The sequence below is a fragment of the Bison bison genome, unplaced genomic scaffold (genome assembly GCF_000754665.1).
Source record: "Bison bison bison isolate TAMUID 2011002044 unplaced genomic scaffold, Bison_UMD1.0 scf7180017864341, whole genome shotgun sequence".
In the NCBI taxonomy this organism is placed as follows: Eukaryota; Metazoa; Chordata; class Mammalia; order Artiodactyla; family Bovidae; genus Bison; species Bison bison.
The window spans coordinates 6,940,518-6,953,809 of NW_011494913.1; the positions used below are offsets into that span (position 1 = coordinate 6,940,518).

Sequence of the window (13,292 nt, forward strand, 5' to 3'; positions counted from 1 at the left end):
TGCTTTTCGCCCCTACCTAGCAGTATCTGTCAAATAGAATTCCAGGTCACTTTTAAACAGAATAAATGATTAAAATTGATCACACTGGATATTACAGATCCAGTGTAAATATTTACAGATCTAGGGGATCTTCCCAACCCAGGGATTGAACCCAGGTCTCCTGCACTGCAGGCAGATTCTTTACCAGCTAAGCCACAAGGAAAGCCCAGATATTTACAAAGCAGAAAGGAAAAAGGCGGGGAAGGGAGAGGGAAGACCGTACAGTCAGGGCCGCAGAGATGGGCTGTGTTCTCCTAACAGCACATCTTTCTGAGAAAACTGGGTCAAGACAGGCCAGCTCTCTGAATGGTTAGGGCTTCTGTGGGAAACTGCTCACAGCACGGGCCAGAGTGTCCCTGGGCCCAGTTGTATCTGAAGGGCTCATTCCAGGAAGAAGAGGCTTCTGGGCTGAGAACAGTCTTGTTTTTTAGTATAATTGCTATACAGTGTTGTGTCACAGACAGAACCGTCTTGGCAAGGCAGCTTCTTTTTACTCTAGTTTTGTCCCTTGCAGACAGAGACACACCCCAGAAAGCACGGCCTCAACAGGGAGCGCTACTGCCTGGGGTCTGCCTTGGCAACAATGCAAAGGAGGCCGGTCACACGTGTGGCCCAGGGACCAAGTGTGGGAACAGGGGCCGTCTCTCTCCCACGAAGGGCCCCTGAACAATGGTTCTGCCCTCCAAGCCTGAGACTTTGCTTTCTGTTTCCTTTGGGTTCTCTGGGAAAGGAAACTCTGGGAATTCCCTTTCCTGAGTTTGCAGAAAACATCTCTGTTAAAAGCCCAGCCAGGAGGGAGCAGAGTCCAAGGGCGGATCAGCAGCTGGCTGTCTCCCAGATAATCACAGCTCCTGGGGCCTGAAGACAGCGTGTGCACTTGCTGTTTTTACATTTGGAAAGGCTTGCGTCTGACCGCCTTTCCTGGGAGGGAGGAGCAGGGCGCCTGACAAACATACCCCACTGCTGCCTGCGGCTCTGGGCACCCGCTGCCCTGCAGCTGTGGGCACCTAATGCCTGTGGCTCTGGGCACCCGCTGCCCTGCAGCTCTGGGCACCCACTGTCTGCGGCTCTGGGCACCCGCTGCCTTGCAGCTCTGGGCACCTGGATCCTGCCCACACGGCACGTTGCGTATTGCGAGCTTCTCCACAATCAACTGATCTGACAGGCTAAGCCTCGTGCTTCGTTTCCCTAGGACTAAGGGGCCAGGTGTGTCCTTGGTGAACCAATGGCTTTGTTTTAACAGTGGGAAGGTCTTTAATCCATCTTCTGGTAAACATTCTAAGCTGGTAGCAAATGGTTATCACCACAGGAAAAACAAGCCTTTTTTTTTTTTAATTCCCTCTGCTCATTTGCTCTGGGCAAATTACCCTGTTTTTCCTGAGTTCAGATCTTTTGCAATCATGTTGATTTTATCTTGTGTTTATTATTTTCCCTGGTTCCTGGGGTCTGACCTGGGAAGACCGTCCTGATCTAGGAGAGGACGCTCATCACCGCAATCTTCACCTTACCTTTGGATACATTTTGTACCTGAGATACTAGTGAGTGAAGCAGGGTGTGACAAACTCTCTGAAAGCTCTAGGAGAGAGCACATGGAACTCCCACACAAGCCAGCAGGAAACTACATAGCCTAGGAGAAAATCTGGAATTGTGGTGTCCTGGTGAGCTGAATTAGCATCTTTTCAAATTGCCTCTGAAAAGCAAGTATCGTTGATAGAAAGCTTTGTAATCCTCAGATGGTCGTAGAAGTATGTATAGGCATACTTCGTTTTATTGTTCTTTGCAGACACTGCATTTTTTTTAAATTGAAGGTTTGTGGCAACCTTGCATTGAATAAGTCTATTGTGCCATTTTTCCAATAGCCTTTGCTCAATTCCCTGGTGGCTCAGACGGTGAAGTGTCTGCCTACAATGCGGGAGACCTGGGTTTGATCCCTGGGTCAGGAAGATGCCCTGGAGAAGGAAATGGCAATCCACTCCAGTACTATTGCCTGGAAAATCCCATGGACAGAGGAGCCTGGTAGGACCCAGTCCATGGGGTCCCAAAGAGACGGATGCGACTGAGCGACTTCACTTTCCTCACTTCATATCTCTGTGTCACATTCTCAGAGTGTGTAATTCTCACTGCGTGGTAATGTGTGGTAATTCTCACTGCGGACAAAAAAAGTTGCACGTTGCCAGCCATTTCTGTAAACAAGAAATGTTGCCTGCTATCAAGCCATCAGTCACTGCAGCTGCTCCAAGGGTGTACCCCAAGGGGAATTCAGGATAGAGAAAAACAGGATACCTGCCTTCCATAGTTAAGATGCATATCTAAGGAGTAATTTTAATGAAACCAGACTCTTGTATCTTCCATACACAAAAGGCAGTAAAATCATTAACTTGAGATGTCGTTTTTTTGTGATTAGCGTTAATCTTTTGATGTTTGATTACATGTTTTTTTGTTCTGTTTTTAAGCAAAAACTTCATATCTTGTTTCCTCCCTTAACTCTTTGGAACAGTTCTTCAGAGCTGTCTAACAGGCTCTCCCATGGGGTTTGGTCCTTGGTAAGTTCCCCAAATAAAACATAACTCAGGAAGGGGGTTCAAGAGAGAGGGGACATATGTAAATCAATGCCAATTCCTGTTGATGTGTGGCAGAAATCATCACAGTATTGTAAAGTAATTATCCTCTAATTTAAAAAGAACTCGCAAATTTTAGCCTTTTTTTTTTCAGTTGACATCGCAATTTTCAAGCCTGTCATTATTGTGTTTATAACAGTGATCTATGATCAATAATCTTTGATATCACTGTTGCAAAAGATTATGCCAAAGGCTCTGAGAATGGTTAGCAGTTCTTAGCAATAAAGTATTTTAAAATTAAGGTATGTGCATTGTTTTTTAGACACAATGCTATTGTACACTTCATAGGTGATAGTGGGGCTTTGATATGCAGGGAAACCAAGTTGTGTGACTCACTTTATTGTGATCTTTGCTTTATTGCAGTGCTCTGGAACCAAATCTGCAGTATCTCTGAGGTATGTCTGTACATTTTCCCCTTGTTAGAGATGTCTTAGCTATGTTATTCAGAAGTTAGCTTTGCTAACTTTTCTATTTCACAAGTGGCCCTTATCAAGACAGGCCTTAAATGAAGTAATATTGTAACAGCTGAAAAGAAAAAACAAAACCAACCAACCAACCAACCAAATCCTCAAAACTGGGGAATGTTTACAGAAGGTTTCTTCATCTGACGGCTTTTCACGTGTCAGGCCCTGTCTGCTCTAAGGTTAGCGGGCGTCTTCAGGCTGGAATGTCTCCCACTCTGTCTTAGGCCAGTTGGGCTCAGCCTTGGGCTCCTTCCAGGGAGCGTCACCATCTCTGCTCTGCAGATCCCCTGGCCCTCCAGGGTGTGTGGCCTGGTCTCCCGGGTAGGAGGCCTCTGAATGCAGGCTACAGCAAGACTGTCTTTGTCCCTTTGGAGCTGAGCTGGTCTGGCACCAGGCAGTGGCCCCTCGATTGCTGCTGAATGATGGTCAGCCGTTGTCCTTGACCTGAGCTTATAATATGGTCTGGGAGGCTGGTGGTGGCTTTATTCACCGTGTCCGACTCTTGTGACCCATGGACTGTAGCCCGCCAGGCTCCTCCGTCCATGGGATTTTCTAGGCAAAAGTACCAGCGTGGGTTGCCATTTCCTTCTCCAGGGGATCTTCCCAACCCAAGGACTGAACCCAGGTCTCCTGCACTGCAGGCAGATTCTTTATTGTCTGAGCCACCAGGGAAGCCCTCTGGGTAGCTATTTTACTGGGAAACCCTGTTTGACCAGCTCTCTACCATCTTCTAGACCCTGTTGCCTCTCCCTGAGCCCCAGAAGATTCCTGAGGTGCTCCTGATGCTGAAACTCTGCAATTCGGGGCGACCCTAATGCTTACTGTCCAGGCTGCCCAGACCTCCTCCTCTGAGCCCTACGGCTGTCGCTGTCCTCAGGCCCCACACCAATCCCAAGGATGTGCCTGGAAAAGAAGGAGTCATGTCAGCATCAAGAGCGGAGGGCTGCGTTCAGCGTTAGCTCCTCTACCAAACTTGGCGACGCGTTCTGTAGGACAAGAGTTTCAGAGGTCAGAGCAGAGGGTCAGGGTGGGCACACACAAACGAAAAAAAGAGCTTGGACCTAACTCCTTTGGTTCCACATGGCAACACCTTTATTGAGTACCTCGGAAACTCTGCTGACAAAGGAGACGGGAAACTGCGGCAGACCTCCCCTGGGTACCTCTGCACCTGCCTCTGTGAGCTCGGCGCCAGGTCAGGACAGTCCTGGTGTGGGGCTCACCCTGAACAGTGGGCTCAGCGGCGTAGCTGCTCCCACGCTCTGCTCTTTATGGGTGCCGGTGAGGAGCTGCTGACTGAGGCAGAGCTGGAATCTCACTCAGGCTGACTTTCTGGCTTTGGGAGACTTTATAGTTTTCCCCTTTAAATCCACAATCCATGGGCCCCATGGGGAGAATCTGGTCCCGTTTGCTCTGTTTTGGACAAACACCTCACACAACTGCTGTAAACTGTTGCATAATTTTTGCAAAGGCCTTCTTGTTCATTCTAGAATTTTTCCATCAACTGGCAGGCCCAAATTGTTCTGGATTTGGCCCCAGGGGATTCAAAGCCCTTTCTCCTCAAACCGTTTTTCCCGGTGGTGGCCCTTTGATGGGAAGTATTGACGCACACCCAGAGAGGGCGGGAGGCATTCAAGTGTCCGAGGAGAGTGACGGGCGAAGCGCGGCCTCCCCAGGCCGCTGCCGGCAGTCCCTAGACAGCTCCTGGCCTCTCACCCACCCTGGAAGCATCCTTTCAAGGTCATGTGGGTCACCTCCTCAATGTGATACGATTGGCATGTTTCTTTCAGCGAGCTCCCTATAAGAGTCACTTCAGGTGTTGCTGGGAAGTGCAGGGTGAGTGCCGCCGAGAGAAGAGGGGCCGCTGGTGCGCTTATTCTTGGTCTGACCTCTGCCGGCAGGGCACTGAGCTGTGCGAGGCTCATGGAGCGACATGAGAGGCTTGAGGACATCAGAGGCTTTACCTGGCACGCCACAGCACAGTGACAGCTGGGAGCACTGCACATCCCATTCCCGATGGCAGTTCTTGCTCTTCCCAGCAGAGTTTCTGAGCAGCGGCATGAGGCGAGGGTGGACAGGGTCCAGTGGTTCACGTGTTTCATGAGGATAATGGCTGGTGGTTCTGCAGTAACTCTGGGCCAGGCACTGGAAAAGCAGATGGAGCCCACACCCTAGAAGCAAGACCATGTTCTGCTCCCCTGATTTGGAGAGGTGTGGCATGAACAGGACTGGCCATGCCATCTAGCTCCTTAACTTGGCTCATGTCACAGCTTCAGGGCTGCTCACAGCCCAGGCCCACCTCACATGCAGACCCCACCCAGCAAGTTCCTGGGTCCTCAGGCTTAGGACTGGGCCCCTGAGTGCTCAGCTTGGAGCCAAGGGCCAGGGCCATGGGACTCATGCTAGCTAGGCAGGGGGACAGGCAGAAGCGCAGATGCTAGATTCCTCGGCCGTGTGACCAAACTGAGTCACCCGTCAGGGCCTGGCCACTGGCTCTCAGTGGGCACTGGCTGCTGGGGGCTTCGGAAGGGGCAGGTGCTGGTGGGCTACTTGGCTTCCACCAGCTGCTCCAGGCGCTGTAACATTGTCAGACGCAGGGCTTGGAACCTGGAGGGAGACACAGCCGAGAGGATTCACTGGTACCAGAGGGGACAGGGAGCGAGGAGCACAGCAAAGGAGCCCAGAGATGCTGGGCCTGGAGACCCATGGCTCCTGACCGGCTGATTAGTGGCCAAGAAGGAAGAGCCAGGACCCACATCCTGCGAGGCCACTGGCTTCGAGGAGTAGTCAAACAGGGCTGCAGACTCTGTCAAGCTTCACAGGAGAATGCTCCTTCTATTCTAAAGAGTCTCCAGTACGGACAGGAGTGTGCTGGATTAGACGGGGCGGCAGAGGGGAGTCAGGAAGCCTGCGTCCGAGCCTGGCTCCACAATCACGTGGTGAGACTCCTTCCTCCTCCCGGGCTGCTCTGCCCTCTATGTGCACCGAGCAGACCTAGACCAGGTGACCCCCAGGTCCCTTCTCGCTACAGTGACACGGTCCCCCCGATGAGGTTTCCGCTGACTGCCTGAGTGGGGCCTGACTGTACACACAGAAGCCTTTTAAAGAGACATTCAGCCAAAAGCCAGGATTTACACAGTCCCCCGACTGCAGACTCTCACGGTGAGCGGCCTCCCTCCTTCCCTTCCTAAGAGGGACTCTGGGACCGAGTTTCCCTTGCAGAGGAAGACACAGACCATCGGGGTTTGCGACCTGACCTCACACAGCCAGGCCCTGCCAGAGCATCCCCCAGGAGCAGCAGGTGATACCCACTCACCTGCCCATTGAACTGGTCCCCTGTACTTGCCACCATCAGTGGGTACAGGCAGTCCTAACAACCGCTGATTTGGGGCAGGCTCAGCGCTCCTGCTAGCGTGAACGGGCACTTTTCAGACCAGGCTGAATGCGCACGGGCAGGCCCCCTTGGCGGCACTTTCAGGGCAGGGTTGCCAGCAGAACGCACAGCCCTGGGCCAGGGCCGGCCCGTGCTGCTGCCCGAGTCTCCTGCCCAGTTTCAGCAGCTCGTGTCCATCCCGTGATGGTGGGGCTGCCGAGGCTCGATGGGCGGCCTGGGCTGCAGGCCCCCATTTTGGCAGGCGGTCACCCCGGTCTGGTGGCACTATGGAGCAAGGGGCCGGGGGAGGTGCTGGGGAGCCAGGGTTAGCAGGCATCCCTGAACTGCGTGAGGACGCCTGGCACAGCTGCAGGGAGAGCTCTCCCAGCCCCGGGCCTGGTGCTCTGACCGCAGACTTGCCCTCATGTTCCAGACCCACGACTGGCTACTTAAGTGCTGCTTACTTCATGGTCAGTTTGATTATTTCTCTTTCCTCCTCTTCTTTTAATTTTTCAACAAAACTGTCCAGCACCGGCATTTCAAACTTAATGTACTGAGCGACCTAGAAAATCCAAGAACATTTTAATGTGCTTTAAATTAGAGGCCAAAAATGTTTTCTTTTCCTTGTGGCCGATTCAGCAGGGTCTTGTCTCCAAGGAAGAGGCTGCCCGTCTTCCTCCCACCCCACGACACAGCTCTGTGTGTACCAGGGAGGATGGAGCCCATTCTGACCCCAAAGGCAACTGTGATCCCTGGGAGGAAAGATTAAACTGAATTTTAGGAAGGACCATTCAATAGTGAGCAGAGTCACTCTGGGAGTTCTCTGGGGTTGGGGTGGAGATGGTGGGAATGCCACTGTTTCTAACAATAGAATGAAACTCACTAGTCTGCAAATGGCCCGAGGGACACAGGGTCACAGGCTTTCTTCTTGAGGTCCACACCCTAAGGCCTATTCTGTGTAGCGGAGTTTGAAAATGTGCTCTTCGCCCAGTCAGGACTCAAGATGTCCTGAGACACTTGGTCCTTTCCATAAGGTGCAGTTAGACCCTAGGTACGGAGCTTTTGTTGTTGTTTTTTTTAATGTAAATAACAACAAAACACACTCCAATGAAAGAAAAGACTCTACCTGTCTGGAAAGAATGGAAAAGGCCAGGCCATGGTTTTCTAAGACCCAACTTCTTTTTCCCCTGAGCCAGCTGATGGATCTGGTGGTGGCTGATAGCAACAAGACAGGATGAAACCATCAAGACGGGATGGACTTTGTGATGGCCATGGGGGCCCTGGAAGCATTGCCCAAGGGGGCTCTGCCCAAGGTCACAGGAGTCCACCACGCTGTCCCCCAGCCCCTCCCTCAGGAGAGGCCTTGAGATGCCGCAGCCCCACTCACATCGTGGGGGACCTCCTCGCCCAAGTCAGCTTCCATCAGGAATATCCTGGCGATCTTCTCACAGGGCCCATGCAGGATTCTGGCAATCAGTGGGTACTCACAGTCTTTTAATTTTGTACGCTCTGAAAGAGAATGTGGTAGACAAAATTCGTGGGGTGTTAGGACTGTGTCTCTTTGTTCTAGGATGGAAATGGGATGGAAGACAGATGTCCAGGGGCCCTGGCACTGCTGCCAGATGTTGTGTGATGGACACTGCCTTGATGTGGGTCGTGTCCTTCAGCGAAGGCCCAGCTCAGAGAGGAACAGTGGCTGGAGGAGCACGGCACGGGAAGTAGACTTGGGGAGGCCAGGCCACGCAGCGCTGGACAGAGGGCTGTGTGGTACAAGCTCTGCAACAGCAGGTCCCAGTGGGTGAGGGGCTTCTCATCCATCCTGAAAACCCAGACGCACAGTCCTCCCCACCTCTCACTGAACCTACTGGAGAGAGCGGCTCACCATGTGGTTCTGGTGGGATTCCGAAAGGGATGACAAGTGTGCCTGGATATAAGCCTGGGAGGGGTGCCCGTGGTGGGGGCACAGCGTGTCCCAAGGCCAGGAGGGCACCTGCCCTGTGCCCACTGCACAAGCCAGCTCAGCCCTCAGAGAAGGAGCTCAGTTGGCGAGCTTGCCAAATGGATGGGGACCTGAGTCAAAGGCAGACACTTACCCCCAGACTCATGAACGACGTAGAGTGCAAACTCACTGGGGCCGTTTTCCACCTGCACAGGTAGTGACAGGAAGTCAGACCATGGCTTTTCAAGACAGGAGAGAGAGAAAAGGACCCCTGGCAGTAACCACATCCCCAGTGCCACACACACACACAAATCCCCAGGGACCACCCCCTTAAATTCCCAGAGCATTTCTCCTGCTAGCTCAGCAGAGGAAACCTCGTTCAGCCTTCTACCAGGAGCCATGGCTTTCACCAGCCCCCTCCCCAGCAAAACTGCAAACCACCAGCATCTGGGCGAGGCTGCCTAGGGCCAGACTTACTCGGAACTTGTTCAGCAGCAGAGTGAGCACCTGCAGGGTCGTCATGGTGCTGTTGACTCGCACGTTGGTCATGGACCCATAGGCAGGAGTGAACACGGAGGTCTGCACAGGAAGGGGGAGGCGGTTCAGGGGGAGGCCAGAGGAGACACAGGGCTGACACCAGGCAGGGTATGGGCATCCTGTCAGCCCGCTGGCACTGAGCAGCCTGGGACAGCAGGTGAGCCTGGGCTCTGCGATCACCTGTGTCTGTCCATCCACACAGATCCACACACAAGCTGCGCCCAGATCCAGGCATGAGCAGAGAAGCTTTGACAGCTCACATCATACAGAGGCCTCTAAGAAAGATGCCTGCAGATCTATAAGAGCCAGATTCTTTTTTCTAGGAACCAGGACCATAGGAAGCTTGGTGTGCTGCAGTGCATGGGGTCGCAAAGAATTGTGCACAACTGAGCGACTGAACATTAACCAGGGCCATGAGAGCCATTCACGAGGGGCTGGGGAACGAGTCTCTCTACTCTGTCTAGAACCAAATCACCAGTGTCTGCTGATTCTAAGGCTAAAGCTTCTCAAATCTGTCCACCTTGCTCTATTCTCCCAGCCTGCCTGCGGTGAGGCCCTGTTTATACTGCATCAGCTTCCCAACTTTTCCCCTCTAGTCTCAGCCCTTTCGACCCATTTTCCACCCTATTGCACAAAGGAACAACCTTTCAAACACTTTGCAACTCGAAGTGTGTTCTGGGCCAGCTGTGTCACGTACAGTCTCAGCTGCCTGGTGCAGACTCCTGGATCGGCACCTGCACTTGAGGAGGATGTCCCGGGGTGCAATTGTAGGGTAAACCTCGAGCAGTACTGTATCACAGCGTGCGCCGCAGCCTAGACAGTGGCGTCCGCCGCTCCTCCCACACGCCCCCTCCCAAGCATCCCATGCTCCAGCCACACGGCTTCTGCACAGTTTCAGGGGCCCATGATATTCTCGCAGGTATCCTGCCTTTGTTCATGAGACACCATACATGAAGTCAACCAGGGAATTTCCGGGGAATAAAGTTAAAGCTTATTAAGTCCTTAATGATCACCAATCAGGTAATAACCCTGCTAAATACTTTATATAGATTCTTTGATTTAATCCTCACAACAGTCCTTAGAAGTACATGGAGCTTGGAGAGGTTAGTAGCTCATTGGAGTCACCCATCTAGAAAGGGCGGAGCTGCCCCAAGTCTCATGCTTCACCAGCGTGGCACAGGGTCCTCCCTTCGTGTCTGACTTCCCTGTGGGCAAGCTCCTCCTTGCTTTCTGAAACTGATTCCAGTTCACACATTCCTCCAGTATGGTCCTAGCTCTGCTTTCCCCAGGACGTACTCGGGCTCAGGGTACACGAGGGCTTCGTTCAGTGTCCCCAGCTGATGTCCAAGTACTGGAGCCAGCCTCAAACCCAGACCTGCTTTCTCCACAGTTGAGATGTAGAATGACTCTGGGTGGTACAGAAAGTCCAACTGGACTTTTGGTTTCTAAGAAATATGAAACAGAGGAGTCAGGCTATCTCTAGGAGAAGAAAGGTCATGTCAACAAGACATTGTGTTTCTTCCGCCTGAACTCTTTTCTCAAGAAGAGACCAAGCAGCTCCAAGTAGGAACAAGGGTCCCGTGGCTCCTTTCCTGTCTCTATCCACAGTGGTTTCTCCCGCCCAGGACACGCTTGAGTCCGACAGGCCAAGCACTGAAGACAGTACCAAGTTCACCCACGCTGGAAATCACGCATCACTGCTGTGAGAACTGTTGTAGAAAATAATTAAGTGGAGCAACAGTGTACAGTTCTAAGAAATAAACCCTGGAATAACAACTCCAGGAAGTTAATTCTAGGAATTTATTAGTTATTATTTTTCAATTGTTGCCTGCGACTCAAGCACTTTGTTACCTGATTTCTAAGGACACATTCTGAATGGATGTGGAGCGAGGAGCAAAAAAGGGAGCCCCTCGCTCCTTCAGCAGATGTGAATCAACTGTCCAACATGGCTAAGACACCAGTTCAAGTCCCAGAAGGTACCCAGTTTGCCTGGAAGGATGGATCCACATGTGGCAGGTGAGTCTGTGGCTGGGGGACAACCCCCCCGACTAGCGTGTCGAGTGCAGGTCTGGCTGGCTAAGAAGGGCAGGATGGCACCAAGGGACGAGAAAGGCTGTGATGAAAGCCGCGACTCTTCACTTCGGTTCGTTTCAAAGGCTACAGGCTGTTCAGACTTCTCCATGTCCCCGTGATATTTACAATGACTAATGTAAGGTTTAAAGTGCCCAACACACCTCTTAGAGGAGAGGTGAATGTACTGAAGATAAAGCCCACGATTCAGTACCTTGAGTCATAAAAACCTTTTTTTTTTTTTAGGAATGTATAGAATGAGTCTACATCCATGCAAAGAATCTTTCTAAATTTTCAAATAGTCCCTTAAAGTAGCATATCAATATTTATTCAAATATTAGCAAATGGTGCTTAATTAACACTTTGCAGACTAAACCCCTTTGGAACAGTATTTAAAGAATACCCAAGTCAGGGACTTTCCTGGCAGTCCAGTGGTTAAGACTTTGCCTTCCAATGCCCGGGGCTGGGTTTGACCCCTGGGCAGGGAGCTAAGATCCCACGTACCTTGTGGCCAAAAAACATCAAACATAAAACAGAAGCAATATGGCGACAAATTCAATAAAGACTAAAAATGGTCTACATTAAAAAAAAAAAAGAATACCCAAGTTAGATGGCCGGTCCTTTGGGTAATCCAGACATTCTTAATCTCTGTTTAACTTCAGCCCTGTCTTCCCCTTCCCCTGTGAGGAAACTACTCTCAAATACTCTGGTTTCCTAGATTTGGGCTTCCCTGGTGGCTCAGATGGTAAAGAACCTGCCTGCAGTGCAGGAGACCCGGGTTCAATCCCTGGGCCAGGAAGATCTCTTGGAGAAGGGAATGGCTACCCACTCCAGTATTTTTGCCTGGAAAATTGCATGGACAGAGAAGCCTGGCAGAGTATAGTCCATGGGGTCACAGAGTTGGACATGACTGAGTGACCGACACACTCAGCCTCCTAGATTTAGTGAAGATAACCTATTTTTCCTCAGTAACACTCACTGCAAAGCTAGTGTGGAGTGGAGGGAGGTCCTGATGATGGAGCAGGGGACCTTCAGCCTGCCTTGTTGAATTCTTCATCCCCAAGTGCAGGGTACCGCAAGAGTAGCTTGAATGGCTCCGAGCAGACCTCACCTGTGTGACTGTGCTTCAGATCTGACCCAAGACCTCCCTTCGCCCAGCTCCCCATCCCATGAGTCACCCACCACCTATCAGGAAGGGCAGCTGCTGAGCCTGGAAGCCCTGGCTTCCAGCTTCCCAGTGCTGCAGGATGTGTTCTATGGCAGGACGCCCTATTCCGGGCCTCACCCACACTGCCATGGGTGCCATTTATAGTAACAATCCACTTCTCCTTTTTACAGTTGGATTTGTTTATGGAATGATGTCATCAGGGGAAGGAGATCTCTTTTTCCTGAGGTCAGTACAATACATACTTGGACAAAAGGCTAGGACAAAAGGGTAAGTGCTGGGAATCAGGAGCTGTGCGAGTTCTCTGGGACCCATCACACATGCTCCGGGGCACACCCCGACCCAGGTGGCTTAATCTACCAAGCGACAGTGACAGCAGGGTACATGACATTCCCGTGAAACAACAAACCGACCTTGGGGAGAAACCGTACAGAAAAGTGGCTTGTTGAAGACAAATGTAGCATCATTCTCCAAACATTCATGCAATCTGTGAGAATGAATTGACAGTGAGCGTGTGATGGGAAAAATACAGGCTTTGTGGTCAGGAAGTGAAATGTTATTTGGGGCAAGACAATTGTCCTCCTCAGCCTGTTTCTCCATCAGGATACAGGCACAGCCTCACCTGTATACCAGGGCTGTGCATGCTAAGTCGCTTCAGTTGGGTCTGACCCTTTGCGACCCCTTGGACTGTAGCCCCCCCAGGCTTCTCTGTCCATGGGATTTCCCAGGCAAGAATACTGGGGTGGGCTGCCACGCCCTCCTCCAGGGGATCTTCCTGACCCAAGGACTGAACCAGTGTCTCTTAAATCTACTGTATTGGCAGGCAGGTTCTTCACCACTAGCACCGCCTGGGAAGCCTACCGGGTTTTGCTGAGGGTGAGTTCAGGCGTGACCACCGAGGGCCCCACTACGGAAGGTGCAATGCATGCATGGCGCTTGGGGCTGGTTCCCCAAGCCTGGCTTCGGGGCCCAGGGAGAGGCCGGGCGGGCCATCACCTTGTGGTTGTAAAAGTGCCCGTTGATGGAGAAGCGGTGCCTCCGGGTCCTCTGGGCCTCGCCGGGCGCCCGGCTCCTGGGCCGCCTCTGGATT

At 51.9% G+C, this 13,292-nt stretch overlaps 1 protein-coding gene and 1 long non-coding RNA gene across 2 annotated transcripts in view; one reads left to right on the forward strand and one right to left on the reverse strand.

Annotated features, from left to right (window-relative positions):
• The first annotated feature begins 1,437 nt into the window (after positions 1-1,437).
• LOC104999030 lies at positions 1,438-3,653 on the forward strand. The gene is made up of 3 exons (XR_826537.1): positions 1,438-1,697; positions 2,493-2,582; positions 3,021-3,653. It is a non-coding gene; the product is annotated as an uncharacterized LOC104999030 (long non-coding RNA).
• A 537-nt stretch (positions 3,654-4,190) lies between these two features.
• The window catches only part of RASSF4 (Ras association (RalGDS/AF-6) domain family member 4), a 33,884-nt gene continuing 24,782 nt past the window's right edge, over positions 4,191-13,292 (reverse strand). The window contains exons 7-12 of the mRNA XM_010854522.1: positions 13,199-13,291; positions 8,908-9,009; positions 8,585-8,636; positions 7,879-8,000; positions 6,956-7,053; positions 4,191-5,725 (exon numbers count right to left, since the gene is read on the reverse strand). Coding sequence (XP_010852824.1) covers positions 5,665-5,725; positions 6,956-7,053; positions 7,879-8,000; positions 8,585-8,636; positions 8,908-9,009; positions 13,199-13,291 — 528 coding nt within the window. The 3' untranslated portion in view covers positions 4,191-5,664. The remainder of the gene's footprint in view (positions 5,726-6,955; positions 7,054-7,878; positions 8,001-8,584; positions 8,637-8,907; positions 9,010-13,198; position 13,292) is intronic.